General features: G+C 40.1%; 2 protein-coding genes across 3 annotated transcripts in view; one reads left to right on the top strand and one right to left on the bottom strand.

The window, feature by feature from the left end:
• The window catches only part of WNT3 (Wnt family member 3), a 53008-nt gene extending 50038 nt beyond the window's left edge, over positions 1-2970 (top strand). Inside the window, exon 5 of the mRNA XM_004374266.1 lies at positions 854-2970. The gene's annotated coding sequence lies outside the window, so the exon portion shown is untranslated. The remainder of the gene's footprint in view (positions 1-853) is intronic.
• Positions 2971-6209: 3239 nt separating this feature from the next.
• Positions 6210-23463, bottom strand: part of NSF (N-ethylmaleimide sensitive factor, vesicle fusing ATPase) — a 170171-nt gene continuing 152917 nt past the window's right edge. Inside the window, exons 18-21 of one of the 2 annotated variants that reach the window (XM_023729398.1) lie at positions 12930-13064; positions 11735-11848; positions 8340-8395; positions 6210-8239 (exon numbers count right to left, since the gene is read on the bottom strand). In XM_023729398.1, the coding sequence (XP_023585166.1) occupies positions 8041-8239; positions 8340-8395; positions 11735-11848; positions 12930-13064 (504 nt within the window). In that variant the 3' untranslated portion in view covers positions 6210-8040. The remainder of the gene's footprint in view (positions 8240-8339; positions 8396-11734; positions 11849-12929; positions 13065-23463) is intronic. The other variant, XM_004374265.1, reaches the window with a different exon arrangement.

The following is a 23463-nucleotide window of genomic DNA, read 5'->3' as shown; positions in this document are numbered from 1 at the left end:
TTTTCCATCCACTTGTAGCTTTTGTCCAGTGTCTCAGGCTAACCATTGATTTCCTACCTTATGACTAACTCATGAGCCCAGTGAGCTGGGAAAGGACCTGGACAAGAGTCAAGTGGCCTGGCTCACCCCAAGTCTTAGTTCTGCCACTACTAGCTGTGGGGCCTTTGACCCCGCTGAGCCTCATTTTCTGCCTCTGTAAAATAGGCTGTAATATTGTAATATTGGTACTGTCTGCCCGCAGAGGAGCTGAGGGTTGATTGGGAAAGTCTATGAAAAAGCCTTGACCTCAAATCCTTTGTGAGATATAAATATACACGTGTATAACAAGTACACATTGGAGCTCCCATGGGAAGGACTTATTCATAGTTAATTATATAGACTTTCTCCTGTTTGGACAGCTCATTAGCAAACTATTTGGTGCAATACAAAAACATAGAACAGGGGCCTACTCTTAATTTGGGAAGTGGGCCCTCAGACTGGAAAGGTTTCTCCCAGTCTCTATACAGAAAATTCCTACATTTGGGGAACAACTTGCTACTTGGCTTCCTGTTGCCCAAGAACCCCACCTAGAAAGTGGGGGAGTTAGGATAAGGATCCTAGTCTGTGGATTCTAAAGCCCTGCTGCTGTTCCTATAAATCACACAGTCTCCCTCAATGACAGACCCCAGGGTACAGGGGGGAGCATGAAAAAGCCCCTGGAGGTCGCCATCACTTCTAAGTACAAGAGACGTATTGAGAGCTCCTACCAGCAGCCTCTGATCTTTGCACTCCAATGGGTGGTTTCTCTGGGAAAGGAATTATGTTTCCAATTCTTCCTGTTTTTTTTTTTTTTTTTTTTTCTTTTCCCCCAAAGGGTGCTGGGAACAGGTGAAGTGTGTGACTGGGCGGATTCACCAAAGTCCCATGGGAAGCAGGAGCTAGAGCCAGGGCTCAGCCCTCAGCATCAGACAGCAAGGAGTATGGACTGTTGCCAGATGCACGTGTGGTAAATGACCTGGACCCAACCCGCCCATTGGCTGGGAGGCTTCTCCCTCTTTCTCATCTGAAGTTTCTCACCCTACTCTGGATGGTGTGTGGTTTTTTTAAAGAAGGGGCTTTCTTTTTGGTTCTCCAGGGTCTGATAGGAACAGACCCAAGGCTTATCTTTGCACATGTTAAAGAAAATAAAAATAAAAAAAAAGCAAAACAAAAAACCAAACTACTCCAACAGAACAGGCTGGGCTAATGTGAGCTCTCTGCCTGGCGGTAAAGACATCAGTATGGGCAAGACTCTCCTTCCAAACTGCTTCAAATGGTGGCATTCCAAGATGTCTGTGAGGTGGGAGTTATGAAGTAGGACAAACCCCTGCAGTCTCCTTTTCTCTGTCTGTTCCCATTCAAATCTGATATACTTTCACATTCTGATAAAAGCCATAGGTTTAGCTAGGATAAAGTGGTAGGGAGGCCCAAGGCAATTGTTAGGAGTTTGAATTTTGAGAGCTTGGAGTTCTAAGTGACCCGGGGAGCTATTTGAAGAGCAGCATGTTCTTCTCAGTCTCATTTTCTCTATGACCTATTCTGCACGAGGCTCCTGTGAACTGCAGCCAGATCTCAGTCTTTCGCTGCCATTCTGCAGTTCTCACCATTAATGCAGTGTACTTTTTTGTAGTGGACTTTGTGACTAGGTTCTGTATGGGGGCAAGCCTCCTCCAGCTCAAATGGCCTCCGAAAGCCAGCAGCAGTCTCTTTGGAAGGGGCCATTCAGTCCTTCCTGGCCCTGCTCACCTATGGATTCTTCATCAGAACAGCTCCAGGTAGGGCAGTTGGACTCTAGGTCATTTTAGTACAATTGCTATAAAATTAGGCCATTCAAGGGTCAGTGAGAGAGTGATCTATTCCTGAAATTCCAACTTTGTGACTAGTGGATGGGGAGGATAAAAACGATTCCTTCATTTCCTTTCCAATAAGGACATGTCTTCCCACATTCTTTTCTTTCTTTGGCCTAAGAGTAAACAGAAATGCAGAGTTCCTTAACAGTCTTCCACCCCTCACCTGTATTCTGAGACAGCTGCAATCCATGTGTTACCAAGGCTGAGGACTGGGTGTTCAAAGGCAGGCAAGTGGTCACTTACTTCCTTGGGTAAAGCATCTCACAGCTGAGCTCTCCTTGACTCACACAGTCTACAGGCCTAGAGTGTCCTAGAGGAAGCTAGCAAAATGGAGGAAAAAGGATTTGATGAAATGAATAAATCCAACTGTCTTAAGAATCAGAAAGAAGAGACGCAGCAGGGTAGAGAGTAGAACAGAGTTTTTTCTTTCTTTTCTCCCTTTTCTCTTTGGTCTACCTAACACTGGCCTCAGGTACCTGGCCAGTGGTCTTCTTGCTTGCTCAGGCAGGCTTGCCAAGACGATCATCTCGAAGCCATGCCTTCAGCCTTGAATCTGCTGGCAACAAGCCCTGCTAATGATACACGTCCCACTCCCTCTATGGAGAGTCTGAAATGCCCCTCCCCATCTCACCTTAGACTGCAAAGTTTTAAATCAGTCAACCGGATTATGCTTGCTTTATGTGAGAATATTTCAGCAGAATGGAAACAAATTTTCAAAAGTCTTTTTTATATCTATGTATTCTATATTAAAAGTGATAAAGTCATGTTTCTGGGGAGTATTCAAGTAGCTGACAAGTAATTATTTAATAATAGTACATTGAGTGCGTTGTAATTATTCTCGCAGTAGTCAGGTATTAGTATCCAACAGAAATTTCCTACCAACCTGCTGTATCCAAAGTTTTGTAAAAAGTTGTAGAAGTTGTTGATCTTTTTGATTTTATATTCAAAAAGTCTCTTTTTATAAATATTATTTATTATACAATGTATATACCTTTGAGTTAACTAAGATTATATATTATATAAATATATATATATATTTGGAGAAAATATATTTCATCATGCAGTTTTTTTCTGTTAAGTCATTAAAGAGAAGGTAAACAAATTTCAAATGGACACATTGTACAGTGTGTGAAGTTTCCAGATTCACGTTCAGGAGGTCAAGAATGTGGCGGCCTCAACTCTTACTCTAATTCGTGGACCAAACTAAGGTCATTAGCTTCTTTTCTCTAAACAAGAACATTTGAGATGTCATGGACGGTAGGTCTGAGCCACTATAGGACATTCTTACAAGTTTACTTTGTTCTAAGTCAGCTTCTAAAGAAGAATTTCTAGTTTTAGAAATAACCAATTTGGGCAGCAATTCATTTCACAGACTCCAGCACTTCCGATGCACAAATCCATGTCAGACATTCCTAAAAGATGTGGCCAGCAGACCCCGGAGTTGGCACTGGCTTAATCCCTTCCTCACTGCAATGTTTTCAACTCCATTTACTGGGGAAATAGGATTTGCTCTACTGAAAGTGAAACTTGACTGGAAATGGTCTCTCCCCTGCTAGCTAACTGCGAGAGCTAATCTGTGGAAGGGGTAGGTTGGTCAGGGAAGAAGAAATGGTGTGCCCTGGGCTCTGCATTCTCTGGAACAGGTGTCATTTTACATTTTGGATTGGTTTGGGCTGCAAGGACGATCTGTGGGTATGCTCTAGGTAAGGGCATTCTCTCCTTGGACTGTGGTTTCAAAAGGATTTGCCCGAAGCTTACAAGTTATGCCTTCTCAGCAATGAGATGCTGTAATTCAGTTTTATGACAACAGTCAAGCCTTTAGTCTTTAGATCTACCCATAAAATGGCACCTGCAGTTTGCTTTGTACATTGTCTAAGAGCTAAAATGTTTTCCTTTTGTTTCCCCTGATCTCCCTCTCTTAGGGACAAATTGAGAACAGAACAATAAAGCAGTCTGTCTTGTGCAGAGTAGATGGGCTGTCTTGTGCTCCATTTGGACCTCTAACCTTAGATTAAGAATGGCCACTAGAATTCATGGATTTTATTTTGCTCATGACATGTCTCTGTTTAACTCCTGGGAAGCTTACACCACAAAAACTATTACATTCATTTGTGCAAGGAACTGGACATGTAAAATTAGACACACCTATTCCACACCATACAATACTGGTCATTCATTTTTACTGTTACATAAAACTAATACTCATCTATCCCAGCATTCTGGGTCCTTCTTTCTTTTTTGAGGAGCCCTGGTGGCACAGTGTTTTAAGCGCTCAGCTGCTAACTGAAAGGTTGGCAGTTTGAACCCACTAGCTGCTCCACGGGAGAAAGATGTGGCAGTCTGCTTCTGTAAAGATTTATAGCCTTGGAAACCCTCCCGGGCAGTTCTACTCTATCCTACTGGGTCCCTGTGAGTCAGAATCAACTCAATGGCAGTGGGTTTGATTTTTTTGTTTGTTTGTTTTTTCTTTTCTCACCTATGAGATTGCTAAATATTTAAATAGTCCTTATTCATAGTTACCAAGGCCATTTATAATCATTTCTATGATTAATCATATTCTATGATTAAAGAGAGTACATTTTATAGAGTGCCTGAACATTTAGTTTCTCCAGAAGCATAAATACTCATAAATACCTGAAAACAAGAGGAAGTTAAAAAAAGATTAAAAAAAAAAAAAAACCAAAATGTAATGGTTCAGTGCAATACCATTTTGTGAAGAAGGAAGAGAGAAGAAAAGTATGTGGGAGAGTTCAAGGATGAGGGGATGAGCTACAAGGAAAGGCAGAAGGAAAGCAGGTAAGGAAAAAGCAGAGAAAAGCAAGTGAAGACACGCTGGCACAGTTGTTCTAGGTGTATCTGAGGATATTTCCCCTGCCAGCCCTAGGTATGTGGGCATGTACTAAGGTACATGGCTGATCGAGACGCACAAAAGAATTTGGCAAAACTATGGCTGTTACGCTGTCTTGTTTCTTCCGGAGTAACAGAGAACATTCTGGGAGGCAAAAAATGATCTTACCATTATCTTACACTCCCAAAATTGTGACACAAGGTTAGTTGTGTGGAGACTGTGTACTTCCAACATAATCCTCCTCGCAAATTCTGTCTTCACCGACTTGGGACTCTTGTCGATCGCACACGATCTCTCCTGCACTTTAATGTCATGGTGTCTATATGTACACACCCTCAACCGGCTCATCTCCAGGATCCAAGCTCAGCACTGCTTGTCAGCTGATGAGAAACTTGGTCATTTTGCAATAACTCCTGAAATTTACATGCTTTTTTGAACTCTCACACACACCTTTCCCCGTCACTTCTTTGAAGAGGCTTATGGACCAAGTTGCAAGGCAAGGAGAATGAAGTACTGCTTTGACCTTCTGTGTTCCGGTTGAGGTGGCTGTTTGTCGCTGACTCAGTGCTTCCACCAGTCTGTTTACCATGGGTTGATCATTATTATAGGCACTGGAGTCTATGCCATGATTTTGTGACTTGTTGCTGAAACTTGTTGCTGTTCACTGTAGTTTCTAGACATGAAAAAAGCCTTAAAGTTCAGATTTTAACCACAACTGTATAATTTTTCTGTGTTACATTAAAAAAGCCAGTGTCTCAGTGAAGAAGTACAGATTTAGTAAAGATAAAATAACCTCCTCTTCTGAGGTTTTAGATACATCTTCTGACAAAAAGTAGCCTGTTAATCGTTCATCCATAGACAAAGAACTCTACGGCAACGGCTAGGGAAGCAGCGTGGCTAGAGTCTCCTTTGCTTCATCCCAGTCCATGCTGTAGCCTCGCATGCTCTGCTGCCCAGCATCAGCTTCGAAAGGTCTTGGGCTGCCTCCAGAACTCAGCTTCTCAAGGCTACACAGGGACGAGGGAGCCTTCAGGTCCTCCTACTTGGAGGGCAGCGAAAGCTCCTGGGGGCCCAATCCTGCTATCAGAGAAGGCCTGAGCCAACTCGAAGGATCAGGGTTTAGCTGAAAGATCTGATAGTTCAGAAAAATGCAAAATCTTTGATATCCAAACTAACCTTGGGAAGAAATCTCACCGAGTGTGTTGGTGTTCCTCAGTCCGTACATTTCACACAAAGGAGAGATTCTAATTGAGAAACCGTTTCCCTTTCTGGTTTACTACTGACCTCGTTTATGGCTTTGCTACCTCAGTTTTTTAATAAGTAAAATAAGTTACAAGTGTAAGTATAAAAATCCTCATGCGTTAACTTTTTTACATATGCTACTGATATGCTTTTCGTTTTAAATAACTAAAATCGGATGTTTTAAGTAAAAATCATCCAACTCCTTATGCTACTTAGAACAAAACAAGGGCCTCCCTTCTGATCTCCTGCTTCCTCCCACATTCGTACCAGTTATAACCTGTTGTTTGTACAAAATAATGGTCTCCAGAACATTTCCAAGTATATGCACTGTTTATTGCATTCCTTCATTTGCATTAAACAATATAATATTTATATTTTTCAATATTGTTTTGGACAAAACACAAAAACATCACCCTTATTTAACAAGAGACATAAGTTAATACAACGTGTGCTACTTTTGTGGGAAGAGGAAAGAGGTGAGAACAGATTAGGGAATCTGGGATGCTGGCCACCAAGAGTCACAGGACTTCGCAACACAGTCCACTTTTTAAAAAGCCACAAAATAAGCTAGGAGTGAAAACCCAAAACAAAGTAGGTATGACATATAAGTCTCTACCAAAAGCATACAGACAGCAAGATTTGGAAATGATCTGCCTTCTGCCACGGGGACAAATGACAGAGCCACATCAAGTGCCACTGTGGCAACAAGCCTTACTGATGTTAAGCACCTTCAGGTGGTTCCCGCTTGTCTGTCCTTGCATTTTAAGCAGCAATGGGGAGAGAGTGGCATGCTCTGTAAGTCTCATCACCAAATATGATAACCTAAATAAATTCCTTCTAACTGAGTTCTAAGACAAATCACCCTCAAAAGGACCCGATGAGCACTCCTTTCCTTTGGCAGAGGCACGTAGAGGGTAAAGGAAATGTGTTAAATGTTCGGAATGGATGTTAAAGGGCTGAGGGGAGAAGGCTGGAAAGGGGCTTGTTTTTCTGGAGAATAGTGTTCTATTTAGATACTGCATGGTAAAGATAACTTAAAGAGAGGATAAGTTCCAACTAAGTCATTAAACTAAGAAAAAAAAGTGGTGATACTACTAAGTCCTTAATATCCTACTAAGGAAATGACCCATTTAGAAGTTGGATACTAATTAATGCCAAGAGGTTTGTAAATTATTTTAATAACGCCTTCCTGTTTAGGGATGTATATTTTTTCCATACATTATCTTCCATAAATTTTTAACAGCATCTCCCAAGTGGTAATGATTAGCATATCTCTTCCCACAGCGCACACTGTTACATTAAGGGGATGTCACAGCCAACACGGTAATCTGACTTTCTGTGAAGAAAGATCTCCGATGGCAACTTGGAAACATCTCTGAAAATGGTTAAGAACAGTATCTTAGAAATCCCAAACCCTGTTTCTTCAGGCAAAGATAACCAGTTTTCTGGGAGAACCTTTAACCAAATACCCAATAACCTTTAATGTCAGCACAGGGAAGCTGCCAGATAATCCATTTAACCCACAGCTCTATTCACTGTTCCTGGTTTGCAGGTAAAAAGCCTTCATTCGAATAGGCCATGTGTTGTCTTGCAACATTCATTATATTTATAGAGAATTTCCAGGTGGTGGTGGTGGCGGTGGGGAGCTTAAAATGTGTAGTGTTCACAAGTACAGTATGCCTCTCCCACTTAAACCCTGAGTAAGAAGGAATCAGTCTGCACACAGAGGTAAGCACAGCATTCTAAAGCAAATCTGCACCTTCCACAAAACACTAGAATACCTCAATAAGCATAAGGAAGGGAATTTTATTGCACTAAACATGCAGAGAAAGCGTGGACGCTGTTGCAGGTAGAGAACATTTCACTTAGTCCGGTATCTTGATTAAGACGAGTGAAGATCTCAGCCCATCTTCACCTTGGTCACTTCTCTTGGTCACGGTGTGTTGCAAAAGTCAAGAGGGCTACTGCAAAGGGAACACCCAAAACACACAAAAAAAACAGATGTGGGTCTGCAAAAAGCCATTCCTCACAAAATCACTAAAAGCTCCTTAACAGTTTTTCTACATTTTTACTATCCATTTGCTATCCAACGAGCATTTCACGAAAGAAAATGTCACAACTCCATGCAGGTAAAAAGCAGGTTCCAATGAATATGTACCATCGAGTTTTTTCCTGCCTTGTGACAATGGAAGTTTTGCGAAGCAGGACAGGGAGAGCAAACCTCAACAGTACAACCAACTTCCTTGCTTGGTCTCTCAGAGCTACAACACAGTGAAGAATTCTAATAAATGGAAACAAAGTTGTCTAAGAAGGGCTGCTCATTCAAATACGTGTGTGTATAACAACACTTAGAAAAGGTAAGCATTGGGATTTCTACTTACGCTCCTTCTTCTCTTAAGAGGGCCAAGAATTTTCTCACACGGTATTCAGGATCCATCTAAATACATCAGAAGAAGTAAAGAAGACAGGTTAATGGTAAATACATCAGAAGAAGTAAAGAAGACAGGTTAATGGTGCCTCCAAATAACTATGCACAGGGAAGCTTACTTCATGCCAAGGAAGTGCTCAGTTTCATACTTTATACTTCTATTGGTACTTTGCTGACTCACAGAAATGTGTTACCTGCTCCTGGACCAGTATTCTAATACACACCAAAGTAGACTGCATCACTCAAGAGAAGTAAATAGGATTTCCTAGCATAGAATCACTCTGCGCTGGGTGTACATGACCCAGCTGGCCATTCCCAGGCATTTCAGCCGCATACTCCGCTAGCTAGCTCTGGGGTGAGGAGGCACAGCACGCCTATGAGGCATCAGTGAGCCCAGCCCGGGGGCCTTTGTGGGAGTTCAAAGACACAGGACTCATCTAAGGTGTAAAAGTGAGACTAAACTTGAAGAAACCAAATTTGAGGTTGGTCAAATGGCTAGAAGATAACTTATTATGGTCAACAATTTTGCTTGTCTGAGCTTCAGTCTCTCTTGCATAGTTTCTTCTTTGCAAGTAATGAAAAAAATTGTGCCAAAACAAAAACCCCAAAGAGCGGGGCTGACAACCCTGACCTGATCTGTGGGTAACCTGGGTCCCCTCCAGTCCCCAACAGCAGTGCCATGAGTCTAAGAAAAGATTGGGGGGGGAGGCGGGTGCTGACTCAGGGGCTAGGTTCAGGTTGTTATTATTAATTATCTATCGGTTTTCATTTTCTATTCAAAGTTACACTAATTTGTCCAAATCCATTTTATTCTCATTGGTCCACCAGAAATGTGAAGTTATCTAGAAAACGATCATTAAAAACATCTTTTAATTCCTTGAGATGAATTTTTATTGTAAGAAACACACCTAACTTTTCAAAAATGTTCCAGGGCAGGAGTCTGTTTCCCAAGAGGGAACTCCCTGCCCTCCAGGAACGGTGCTCAGATGCTCATGCAGCTGTGGGGAACAGGCATCAGATTATCCCCTCCAACCTTTTTTTTTTTTTTTAAGATGATTCTTCTCTTCTATCTCAGAAGAACATTGAACAGAAGTTTCAAATGTATCAAAGTTAAGAGGTCAGACTACAAAGAACTAAGAAAAAGTGTGAATAGCTAACAAAAGAAACATTTTTCCACTTTGGGAATAGAATTACATATGAATCAATTGTCAAGTTCTTTAAAAAAAATGGAGCTGGCTGCAGCGCAGTTGTAGTCAGTACTTGCAGGTCTCTGCCCATTAAATATATTTAATATGTGTGAGCAACGACTTACTGACTTGCCTGTAGCTATGGAATTAAAAGTCAAGAGAAAGGGAGGAAAAAAGTAATCTAGATAAATGACTTTATTCCCTCAGGTGACATCCAGTCAGAGCAGATCCACAGCACTGTGCAAGTTTTAACAGAATCGTGTATAGTGAACAGAGAGGTAACATGACTTATATTCTGCTAAACTACATGCCTCTTCACTCAGGCTCAGTCTCTCTGAGGCAGATCTAAAGAGAATTCACGCAGCTGCACGAAATCCATCTGACATGAAGGGGTTCAAACTCACAGGCCTATGAAATGTCAGTCGTTGCAGATTAGGCCCAAGTGCCACACTCTCACTTTCTACCCCACATACATAAGAGGCATTAGCTTGATCACTGACCTGCAGGCATCAAAGGATGAGGAAGAGATGGCGGATGGGGAGAAAAAAACCCCCGCATAGTTTCTTTATGCAATTATTGAAAAAAAAAATATTGCTGAAACTAAAAAAATGAAGAGTAGAGCTGACTATTTGACAGATTTATCTTCTCTCAAGGGAAGAGCCAATCCATCTGTATGTGTACCTTTACCAGGAATAATCCTAAGCAAAGTCATTAGTCTGTAACTTTAATTTACAGCTCACAGCGACCCTACAGGACAGAGCAGAACTGCCCCATAGTTTCCAAGGAGCAGCTGGTGGATTTGAACTGCCGACCTTTTGGTTAGCAGCCGAGCTCTTAACAACTGCACCACCAGGGCTCCATTAAATAAATAAATTAGTTTAAAAACAGTCCAAAAGCTACAAAAACAATAAATAATAATGAAGGCACTTTTACAGTAAGAGCATCAACAATGTTAATTTTCATACTTACCCTTAAAAGCACAGAGATGTGAACTACCTGACTGGTTTAAGTTTACAGCCTTCTCTCGTATTTTAAAATCCATCCTGACCCTCCTACACTCAACAGGTACAACCATGAATGTGAACCTAAGTGAACTTTAGGTTTCTGAAAGCCCCCAAAATTTTATTATAAGATACATTTACCAGAGAAGATTAAAAAGCATTCACTTCATGTTCCCGATTTCAGGTGTAACTGTGAAACTTGACTTCCCCTTGGCCACCTGGTGCTCACACTGACTGAAGAGCAGGACAGATCAGCAATACTCATGTTCCGAATGCAGTCAGTTCTCCACCCTGGACCTGGGATGGGTTCACTCATTCATTCAACAGAAGTTTACTGAGCACTGTACTATGTGTCCAGCTCTGTTCCAGGGGCCGTGGATTCAATAGTGAGTGAATGCCAAGGTCCCTGACCTCAAAGAACCTGGTAGAGATATATTTATTATCTAAGTAGCATGTCAGATAAAGACAAGAAGACACAGGATGGGCACATGAGGAGTGGAGTTCCAAGAAGAGGAAATGTAAGTTGCCAGTAGATGTGAGATAGTACCAGAGAAGTTTCATCTGTCTTTGCCCAGGCAGCAGCCTGGGGCTCAGTTGTCTATGTGATCCTGAATGCTTCAATTCTACAGTAGTTGCATGATATTTCTAGAAGCCTAGTCAGGGGAAAATATACAGAGCTGAAGTCTAGTCTGTACACCTTGCTTAACCTGCCCCAGGCCCCTTTTGGTATATACGTAGTAGTTTACTGACCTCTGAGGTACAATAACGTCCCTGCTCCATTGCTAATTGCTATGTGACCTTGGACAATGACCATCTGTGGGACACTTGGTGCATTCATCTCTAAAACGAAGGGACAGCAGAACAATTGTTCTTTGAAGTCCTTTCTAAGTTTAAGATCTAGTGACCCCCTAAATTAAAAAGAAAAGCAACTTTATAATCTTTTCTTCTATCTTTGAATTTTAAGGAATGGGAAAGAAAAGTACCAGTGTTATTGTTTGATCTCAGAAGCAGGCTACTAATACCAATCTGAGTTTGGGAATAATATAAGGGAATTATATTTAAATTAATCAAAGCCTTAGCAAAAGGAAATAATAAAGCCTCTTGGTGTATCATGAAGCTCCTTTCCATGTCTGAATCACATGAAGAAGGAAGCATCTTACCTGTAGGGACATCTCGATCAACATCAGTAACTTCTTGATTCCTATCCAGACCTTTTTCCCTTTAACTTGCTGTGCAATTATGGTGCGTTCCTTGTCCTTGAAGTTACCCAAAAGCTACAAAAACAATAAATAATAATGAAAGCACTTTTACAGTAAGAGCATCAACAACAGTAGTTAATTCTCTCAATCATAAAAGAACAGAGATGAGAACTACTTGACCGGTTTAAGCTTATAAGGTTCTCTTATATTTTAAAATGAACCTGACCTTCCTTCACCCCACCATGAATGTGAAAACTGGTATCCTAAACTCTGTTTTCCTATGGACCTCCATTATAACTTAAAGGTGCATTTGCTAGCAAAAAAAAAACAGCTCCAATCCATAATAAATATCAGGTAAAATTTTTTACATTCCTTTCTAGGAACAATCTGTATGTGTCAAAGCAAACTAAATTTAATTCCCTTACCCATCCCCTGCACAAAAGCTGCTCCAACAGATAAACTGGAGATATCTATCATATAGATAATTTCTATTTTGCTGGGAGTAGACACTAATCCTATGGGTCTTAAGGATTTTAAGAATCCTTACTGACCCTACTTCTGCTAAACAACTCACTTGATATTTCCAGTGGGTCTCACCAAGTCATTTGAGTACACTGATATCAATCAAAAGTTTAGTGTAGGAGATAGCTTTAGAAAAATTAAAATTTTGACATCCTCAAAAATTTTAAGAAAACATTTCTATATTACAAAATTGTTTACAAAGGAGTTCTTTTACTTCTATAGATTTTCTGAAGTTTCTAAGGTTTTAATCATGGTTCAAATTCACTAAATGCAAGGAAATGTGCTAAACGCCACTATAAATAGCTGTTTTCTCCATATAGTGAGTAACTTATATCCCTCCCACAATCTAAGTTTCTAGTCTACGTAATCTATATGCGTTACTTATGCTGGGTATCAGAGCAATTAATTCCTGGCAGTTTATGCTATCTACACCCAGGAATGGGGCATTAATTCACTGTCACTTAGTTCATCTCTTTTCCCTCTCACTCCCGAAGGTGATTGGAGGTAACATCCCAGGTTCCATGTTCTAGGTTAATCTAGAAACCAAACACCAGGTGCAAAGTTTGTGGCAACCCTTAGCCTTATTTCCAGCCTTATCAACTCCTTTCACAGAAACAGTGTACAGTTCATTCACCTCCAGAGATTCCAACAGCTGCTCTCCTGTGGCAATGTTGGGCACGTGGATGGTGGTGCTGAAAGCGTTAAGCATTTCCATCTCCTGAAGGACATCTTTGCGGCTAGTGGTCCCAATGATAAGAAGCTTGCGGCCCTGACCGTTGGAGAAAATATGGGTTAAAAAATGCCCAGAAACTAGAATTGCTACTTAGGAAACTAGAATAAGCCTGAATAAATGTACAAACTCCATCTATTTAATTGCAGATATGCCAATGACTAAGCAAAAGAAAAGAAAAAAAATTGAAAATTTTCCTCATGAAAATCTAAAATAAAGTACCAACAACATGATCAAAGTGGCAACATTTGACCAGTTCTTTCTTCTCATTCCTGTCAATAAAACAATGGATTAGTACATCAGGGAGATACAAAAGCCAAATAGAAAGATGGTGAAGTATATGTTTCTAATTCATTTCTCACAGCTAATATGGTATATGTATGGTGGGAATGGAAAAAAATGTAATGAATTAATGGAAAGTCTTTGTATCACCCACTTAGCAAGGTTTCATTATGCTTTTTAGAAGAAGTAGGTAATAATAATAGTCTACATTTATGCAGCACTTAACTGTGAAAAACACAGTGTGTTGGTGAAAGACATATTGTCTCATTTAATATTTTTAAATTTCATTTTTATTTTTAACTCCAAAATACACAAAAAATGTTGAAAAACTTTATCACGGTTATGTCATCATTCCTTATTCTCTCTTTCTATTTTCAACTCTCTTGACTTATATTTATTTCCAAATCTTTAAATAACAAAGTTATTATTTAAATTTTGTTCTAAGTTTTAAATATTTATTGACTTCTTGTTATGGAAGATGGGAACTTATTATTAATCTTGCTTATGCTCCTTTCCTCATTCTTCCAATAACAATTTTTGGTTAAATCTACAGTCAGTATTTATTATGATATGCTAGGCAATGCAGTGTCTGCTGCTATTCATAAGGTTTTCACTGGCTAATTTTTTTGTTTTTTTTTTAAACTTGGATCACAATCAACACTATGGAAGCAGCAGTTAAGGAATCAAACGACGCATTGCATTGGGCAAATCTGCTGCAAAAGACCCCTTTCAAGTGTTAAAAAGCAAAGATGTCACTTTAAGGACTCAGGTGAACCTGACCCAAGCCATGGTGTTTTCAATCACTTCATATGCCTGCGAAAACTGAACAATGAATAAGGAAGACCAATGAAGAATTGATGCCTTTGAATTATGGTGTTGGCAAAGAATACTGAATATACCACAGACTGCCAGAAGAGTGAACAAATCTCTCTTGGAAGAAGTACAGCCAGAATGGTCCTTGGAAGCAAGGACATCATGCTTGGTAAAGTAGAGGGTCAATGAAAAAGAGGAAGACCCTCAACGAGATGGATTGACACAGTGGCTGCAACAGCAGGCTCAAACATTGCAATGATTGTGAGGATGGCGCAGGACTGGCAGTGTTTTATTCTGTTGTACATGGGGTCGCTATGAGTCAGAACCAACTGGATGACACCTAACAACAAACAACAATGCAGTGTACTATTACATTTCCTTTCTTGGGCCACATTTTGATTTTACTGGAGTTAGTAATTGCCCCTTCCCCTTTTCCTTTGCTTAGTTTACTAAGTACCTATCCCAAGTTCATCTCCCAAAGAACACAACCACGAATCTCCTTTTAATACATTCAAGCACATTAGGTAATTTTTAAATTTTTGTGTTTTTTTTTTTTTTTTTCCATGAAGACATTCCCTTCCTGAAGCCCTCATCCTCAGTATTCAGTCTGAACTGATTGCTCTCTAGGTCTGCTGTATAACTTTAATTCTATAACTTCCCTCTTGCTTCTATTTGACCCCTTTTCTCTCTTTTCCATGGCGCATATCCTCCAAAAGCTTCCTGAGAAAGGTTGTGTGGGAGGTGAAAATTTAAAGACCTTGAATGTCTGGAAATGCCTTTATTCTACCCTTAATATTGTACCCTCTATCTTATACTTGATAGTTTGGCTAGGTATAGAGAACAAGGTTAGAAATAATTTTTCCCTCAGCGTTTTGAAGGCATTGCTCTACTGTCTTTTAATTTCCAGTGTTGCTGGTTAGTACAATGCCATTCTGATTTCTGACCTTTTGTTTCTTATCTGTTTGTCTGTTTGTTTTTAATCTTTGGAAGCTTTTAGGATTTCTTCCCTCCTATGTTCTGTAATTTCAAAATGATGTACCCTGAGATGGGTCTTTCTTCATTCATTTTGCTGGGTACTAGTTCGGTCCTTTCTAATCTGTAAACTCCAATCACTGAATTCTAGGAAATATCTTGGACTATTTCTTTGAGATTTCCTTCCACTCATTTTCTCTGTTTTCTTTCTGGACCCTCCCTTAGTTGGATACTGGTCCTCTAGATTAATCTTCTAATTTTCTTTCTTTCTTGCTCCTGTGTTTTATCTCTTTCTCTTCCTAATACTTTTTGGGTTAGCATCAACATTATCTCCAATCTTTACATTAAATTTCTTTCTATAATATTTTTTATTTCTAAGAGTTCTTTCTTGTTCTCTAAATGTTCCTTTTTTATTGCATTGTATTATATTTCATGGGTATAATATCTTATTTTAGATCTCTTGGAATATTATAGATTAAAAAAAAAGGCATTTTCTTCTGCTTCCTGTTTTGTCTCTGTTTCCTCTTTCCTATTTGTTTATTGGAGGTGTTCCTCAAGTGTCTGGTTATCTTTGGATGGACTATTCATATTTAAGAATTAAGCTAATGATTGGAAGCTCTGTGTCTGACAGCATCACTATAGGATGATCAGGTGAGACGCGGCTGATTACTGGAGGTTCCTCAAACTTCAGTATATTTAGATTTTTCCCCAGAGAAGAATTCTCCAATCTCCTTTTAGAGGGCTACAAAGCCTAGCTGCCAGCACACTGGGATGCAAGTGGGGGAGGGATCTGGGTATCTCACCATTTATAGTGAAACTTGTGACAGCAGGAAGTCAAAGGGGACTGCCTTGTTTTTCTGGGTCTTGTAAGCTTTCCACCTCTGACAGGTTTCTACCTTACATAATTTTCCAGCTTTCACAGGTTTTATTGTAGTATATAGACTTGCACTTGTTCTATTTGCAGTATGGCACCTCTCCAGATCAATCTCTTATTTGATCTTCATTATAAACCTGAGAGTTAGGTACTAGTATTATCTCCATTCTACTAATAAAGATACTGAGTCTCACCAGTAAACCGGATGCTGATGAGTTGACTGCAACTCATAGTGACCCCATGAGTTTCAGAGTAGAACTGCACTCCATTGAGTTTTCAGTGGCTAATTTTTTGGAAGCAGATCACCAGGTCTTTCTTATAAGGCACCTCCGGGTGGACTTAAACCTCCAACCTTTTGGCTAGCAACCAAACACATTAACTGTTTGCACCACTCAGGGACTCCACTGAGTCTCACAGAGATAAGTAATTTGTTCAAGGTCAAAAAACTAATAAATGATGGTGATAGAACTGGAAACCAGATCCAGAATTCAAAATCCTATACTGTATTCCTTCATGAAGAGAAACACATTTAAAATATGTTTACTTGGGAAACGGAAGAGGAATGAATTTGAAATGGATGTAACTAGATTTATGATATACACTTATCCCACAGATAAGCCTTTAATATTATACAATCATTAAACCTATTCACGAATCTTAGAAAAGTGGGGCATTAAAATAAATGTGCTAGTGGCAAAAGATTTTAAGAAATTATCAGAAGCCAGAAGAATTCCACTTTGGTTGTGTAAACGTTACACAACTACTGTCCATAAGGCCTTAAATCTTACTCATTGTTTCTGGCCATCTACCATGCCAGCAATGGACAATGCACCAACATAATCAAAGGTATATCAAAGAAACAAAACTGAGACTCTGGTACAATTAGCCATTGACATATCGGATGACTGCAAAGACTACCAGATAGAAGTATACCCATAAAGTATACAGATTAAAAAGTAATCATTAAAGAAGCAACTAGCTAAAAATCAAACACATATCAACATTTACCAAGCTCCTAGATGCATATGGAACAGACCTTGTATAGAGATATAGGATATAGAGAGAGATATAAAAGAGACCATTACACTACAGTATGGAAAGGTGAGGTACTATGCACAGAATGTCACGGTGAAGGGAAGAAACATGTGGCAGAGAAAGCTTTCTCTGGGGGAGATACTGCCTGAACTAAGTGTTAAGGAAAGTAGGTCGACTAGAGAGATGAAGAGGAAGGCCATTCCAAACCTGAAGGAGCAGAAACACATTCTAAGCCCAAACGCAAAAAACAAAACAAAAAAGAAACAAACAAAAAAACACCATGGGGTGTTGAGGTAATTAAAAGCATGTAAAGGAAACATAAACTTCTATATAACAGAAAAGGGGTGCTTTCACACTCAAAGTATTTTTCAACACTAAATTCTGGAGCAGAGCCCTGAAGGCTAATAGACACCAAAGGCCACACAGGCTGGTACATCCTCATTACAATTAAAGGGAACTGTTGCTTCTCTTTTTGCTTAGTTTTTTAATGTCGCATAGGCCATAAGTCAAACTCCCTCCTCTCTTATATGGAGAATAATGTTCGCCCTAGAACAATGACACTAAGAAGCTTCTTACTCATCCCCCAAAACTGGACTTTTGAAGTCAATGCCATTTTCCTATTACATTAACAGTGACTGTGCACTTCAGAGTGCTGAAAGATTGGGAAATGCAGAGTAACTTATAATGGAGACGCTAATTTATGTTTTGCTTTTCTTCTTGTTTAACAAGACTGCAAACACTGCAGAGAGGTCATGACCCAAGCAAGTTCAGGCCTTGGCTTGTAAAGCATCTTTAAGAAAACACCGAAAAACATTAGCAAATAATTAAATTGTGCTGGGTCATTTTGTATATTAATTAGTGGTAATTCTCATGAGGAAGCTTTATTATGAAAAACCAGGTTTGAATGTATTCGTGTAATAAATCACATTGGATAACATTTGGGGGAAAAGCTGCCAGTAGCATGAAATGGGGATGCCAGCTTTAAAACTAAAAGCAGAGCTCAACCCAAGAGGAGAAATTCACTTTGTTAATGTGTGGCTACTAATCTTAAGTCCACAGTGCCTAAACATGCCCCTTGATGGAAAGAAAAAAAGTAGAGTGATCATTTATTTGTGGGGAAAAACTGCTCCCAGCATTACTAAGATTTGCTACTCCTGAAGCTTTAAAGAAAAGGCCTAAATAAAATGACTATCTGCCCACCGGATTATGATCAACATTGTTCCAAGGTTAAATAAGCATTAGTTAACTAATTCTTAGTAACAAAAGAAGCAACTCAGGTGAAAACATTACCATGAAAAAGGCAGGGCTCAGTCAGGTGTTGATCCTTCAAAAAAACACTTCTTTACACGATGAAGAATGAGCAAAGCACTAAGCAGTATCTAAGCTTCTTGCCACACAAAGGGCTAACCAGATAATCCACGCCCTTTCATAGGTCTTGCCCATTGATTGGCCCCAATAAACTGATTCGTAACAAAAGTTCACGTGAAAGAAAGCTCCCCACCTAAATAAAAATGCCATCAATATAACACTGCAGTGAAATGGAAGGGCTGATTTCAACCTGTGAACAAAAGTAAAGTCAGTTATGCAGCAAAGAAAGGCCATTCTTTCCATATCATTCAATGCTGGGCAAGTGTAATGCACTCTTGGTAAGAAGAATTAACTGTGAACAATTGGAAACCCTGAAATGGATTAAGAAGTGAGTTTAAAAATGTAGCTGAAAACTGCTGTGCACTGGGAGCCTTAAAGTTTATTTTCTGATGATTGGAATTTGAGCTTTTTGTAAACGAGAAAGAAACATTTCAGGATATTAAGAATTTGTGAACCTGGTAGGTAGAAGATAAAAAAAGACATTAGTCAATCAGATTATTATCAAGAATTTACTTTGTCCAGATACTTATGGAATTACAAGATTTGGTTTGTGCCTTTGAAGTGATCACAATTTGGCTGGGAAGAGCAAATAAATATTCAGGGACCACTACCAAGTGACACATCCACAAATGTGAACTAATGATAGCTGAGGGGACACAGAGCTAAGGGAAATTTCATTGGAGTGGGGTTATCTAGGAAGATTCCTGTTGTATTATAGAGACACCGACGAGGAGAAGGTACTGGCAACACCCTGGAGAGGGGATGGGTGGTGGAAGCAGCTGAGCCCAGAACACTATGTGCTGAAAATGGAGCCTTTCCGGAGAGATGGGGAGTGGGCAGCAAATAAAAAGAAGACCTCAGAATGCTAAACTAAGGAATGAGGTTTAATATAAAAAGCAACGGGAAACCAAAGCAGGTTCTTGAGGAGGAAGAACTGTAATGAAGAAGATGATCCAGCAGCTTCATGGAGGCCCATCTGTGGCCTGTGGAAAGCTGCTGCACTAATGACAGGCTGGTTTTAAGAGCAACCATGCCCAGGAAGGAGGGTGCACCTTTTAACTAGCACCTTACACATATGTTGCCCTTTTTAATGCAAGCCCAGGGCTGGCAGAAAGCAATGGAAGGAGCAGCAAGTCCCCTGATGTATAGATGGCTTAGGGCAGTAGGAAAAGTATAGCTTCCATCATTTATAGCTGTGTGATTTGGGGTAAATTATTTAACTTCTCAGCACCTGTCTTCTCCTCAATCATTAAAATGGGATTAAAAATCCTACCTACTTGTGAGAGTAGAGCATGAGGTAAAGAATGCTGGTGGGGGGTGGTGGGGGGAGATGGGAAGAGGAGAGAAAGTGTTTGCTATCATTGTCAGAGGAGGCAAGAATGGAGGAAGTGAGAGCTTCATCAGCGTGGTCTTTAGAGGAAACTGTAAAGTCATCCTCTGTCTGTTGTTGTTGGGTGCCACTGGGTCGATTTCGACTCATAGCGACTCCATGTGACAGAGCAGAACTGCCCCATAGGGTTTTCTAGGCTGAAATCTTTATGGGAGCAGATCATCAGGTCTTTTTCCTGTAGGGCTGCTGGTTGGATATGAACCGCCAACCTTTTGGTTAGCAGCCAAGAGCTTAACTGTGGCACCACCAGGGCTCCTTGTCCTCTGCCTAGGATGTCACAAATCCATACCATTAGTTCAGGTGGGGGAGCAATGGGGAACCTGAGAAATCTTCTCCTCCCAACAATACAGGGTACTAGCAGTGATGACACAGAAAAAGTGTATTCTCCCAGAGGGTCAAGATTTACTCAGCATTAGGGAAGACAGAGCTCAAGGCTTTAGCTTAACTAGGGTTATAGTCAGGCCCAGATGAGGCCTGAAGCTAAAGATCAAACACCCCCTCAGAAGCAGTTATGGCAGTGGGTGAGTGAGAGGCCACAGTCAGAGGCAGCGACTTCTGAGGGAGGAATCAGTTCAGAGTCAGAGGGTGAAGAGAAGCTTCCCTGGGAAGGCGGGTGCTTTTCATTCCATCACTTATCCTGGCTTCATTCTTGAAATGGGGCTAATTTCTCATATTTTTACTTAACTTGTATTATTCAATACAAAAAGAGACACTTGAGAAAAAAGTCTACCAACCGTAGTGCCGTACAACTTTATCACTGCATTTATTTGCAAGTCTGAATCTTATTTCTAGCCTGTCAACTCCCTGGGAGTAGGAACCATATTTTATTCATCTATGCCTGGCAGTACTAAGCATGCCTGGTACACAGAAGACACTCTTTTGTTCCCTATGCCTGGAACGTTCTTCCCTTATACAGGCAGTCCTCGGGTTACTGAACATCCAACTCACATACAACCTGTAGATATGAACCAACCCCAACCCCAAGCCTATTATATTTAAAAACTGAGGTACAAACAATGGTTTGTAATAACATATGGGCACTACTTTGTGACACTCATCAAAACATTATTATTACTGTATTAATATGTTAAAGATGTTTTAGTGTACCTGGAAGTGTTTCTTTAATGTTTTTATGCATAGAAAGGTATACTATATACTGAGACAAACATTTGACTAATGTTAGATACAAAACATACCTAACTGTTCAGACTTATGTACAAATTCAACTTAAAGACAGATTTAGGAATGAAACTTGTTCGTAATTCAGGGACTGCCTGTAGCTGAGATCGTTTCGAGAACTGGCCTCCAGATAAGTGAGATGTTATTACTGTACATACTGAATCCATGTTCTGAAAGGGTGGGGCCTAAAGGAGTAAACTGAGTTGTGCAGGGTTAATGAGAGCAGAGTATCGAGAGAACACAAGTTTTGAAATACCTTGAACGTAAGAAATAATTGCAAACTGGTAGAAGACTCTAGGAAGCATTTCAATAAAGAGTAATGCTATGGGTAAAAATCATAGAGGTCGAAATTAAATTAGGAAAAATAAGAAAATTTACCTTATTAGAGCACAGGGGTCAATTTAGAGAGTATCAACCTAAAAGCTGAGAGAGGTAGGGAAAATTCACTTTAGATACAAGGTTGGGGAATTTGGATTTGGTCATCTTCTTAGTTAAGTTTCTAATGAGAAAATTCTACAGAACCCTGCTTTTTGGCACTAAGTGGCATGGTTAGTACAACTTTATTTTCTGAATTTATTTAACCTTTTCTCCTAAGAGCTCAGAGGGCATTATTTCTAGGTGATAGATCTACCTAACTCATAACTAAGAGATTAGCCATTGCTGATATGAGTTAAAAATTACACAAATAAGAATCCCCCAAACTCACTGCCATTGAGTTGGTTCCAACCCACAGCAACCCTATAAGACAGAGCAGAACTGCCCCTTCAGGTTTCCAAGGCTAATAATCACAGAAGCGGACTGCCACATCTTTCTCCTGTGGAGTGGCTGGTGAGTTCAAACTGCCAACCTTTCGGTTAGCCGCTGAGTGCTTAACCAGTGTGCCACCAGGGCTCCTACAAATAAGAACAGTGGACATCAAAGCACAGTTGAAATGTCAATGAGGCCTGAACTCTAGTTTCTGTTCCCTCATTGGATATAGAGCCTCGGACAGATCACTTCACCTCTCACCACAGTTTTCTCATTTAGACTACCAAACGATAAAAAAAAAAAAAAAAAAATCGATTAGATAATCTTTAAGAGCTGCTCTGAGTGTAAAATCCGATGATTCAGTGTCTTCTTCATAAATTGGTGCTAAAATGTTTTTCATATTACAAAGTGTTCTGCTTTTGCTTATAGTAATTATTTGAAATTATTTGGGATTAACTTTCTCCCTTCCTACCCAATCTGCATCATGAATTCCCCTCCTTATTGCCCTCTGGCCTGCTTGCAGCACCAGGAGGATGATTACAAAGATGTAGACTAAGAATTTGCTCCAGGGTAGAAATTAATGGAGAGTTTAAGTGTAGTTGTCTGCCTAGTTGTAGCATGATTTATTTGAAACATCCTTCCTTTGGTATTCAACTTAAACATTTAACTACAAAAAAAAAAAAAAAAAGTTACAGACATTTGAGCGTGAGAAATCAGAAATGCATTCAGGACATGCAAGAGGCCCCCATCCTCTCTTTTCACCATCCAGACGCCTGGTTGTTTTTAATGGTCTTCAAGGTTTTCCCTTGGTTTTTGGCTTACTACTCTCCTGTGCTAGAGAATTCAGTATTATCCAGTCAAGAGCTGATCAGTTGATTAACGAAAAGAAAGAGCTATGTTATGACAGCCTTTGGCAGCTACTTATATTGCAAATGAAGCATACATTCCATTCATTCTAGACTCTTTTCTTTGAAAATTGTTGCTATCATGGCATTCAACACTAGGGGCTTAGAGGTGTAGACTCTGAAATGGTAGGTAGTTATTTTCCTGTTGAACACTAGGTATAATGTGCATTTTTCTAGGGCCAGGAAGAGTGTGTAACAGTGAAGGAGGGATCTGCTACCCTGGAAAACTACACTGGGATCATCATCATTCATTCAACACTCATTTATTAACTTCTCACTATGCATAAGGCAGGAGCCCTGGTGGCATAATGGTTAAGAGCTTGGCTGCTAACCAAAGGGTCAGCAGTTCAAATCCACCAGCTGCTCCTTGGAAACCCTGTGGGGCACTATGAGTCAGAACTGACTCGACGGCACCTAACAACAACAGCAATGTACACGGCACGATGCAAGCCCTAGATTCATCAATAAAACCAAACAGACAAGAGTCCTGCACTCATGAAGGAAGGCCAACAATAAATCAATACACAAGTAAAGTCTATATTATGCTTGAAAGTGATCCATATAGTAGTGCACGGAAAGGGCAGGAGAAGGGAGATGAAGCATGTCAGAGTTTGTACGTGTGTGGGGGGTGAGCTGAGGAGGTGTGAGCAGGGATTGTGTTTAAATGGGGATGTGAGGGGGATTGAGTAGGCCTTATGGAAAAGGTGACACAAGCAAAGCGTTGGCTGTGGTGTAAAGAACCATGTGGCTGTACAGTATAACAGCAATATATTTGTCTTTATACCGACACAGCTGTAAACATAATTTTTAATTTTTGTTTATGGAGGAGGGGACCCACGAAAGTCATAATGTGGCCCTGCTCTCAGGAAAGCT

The sequence above is a fragment of the Trichechus manatus genome, unplaced genomic scaffold, assembly GCF_000243295.1.
Source record: "Trichechus manatus latirostris isolate Lorelei unplaced genomic scaffold, TriManLat1.0 scaffold00028, whole genome shotgun sequence".
NCBI classification, from domain to species: Eukaryota; Metazoa; Chordata; class Mammalia; order Sirenia; family Trichechidae; genus Trichechus; species Trichechus manatus.
The sequence above is the reverse complement of the archived record's forward strand: the minus strand, read 5'-3'. Positions and strand labels throughout refer to the sequence as shown.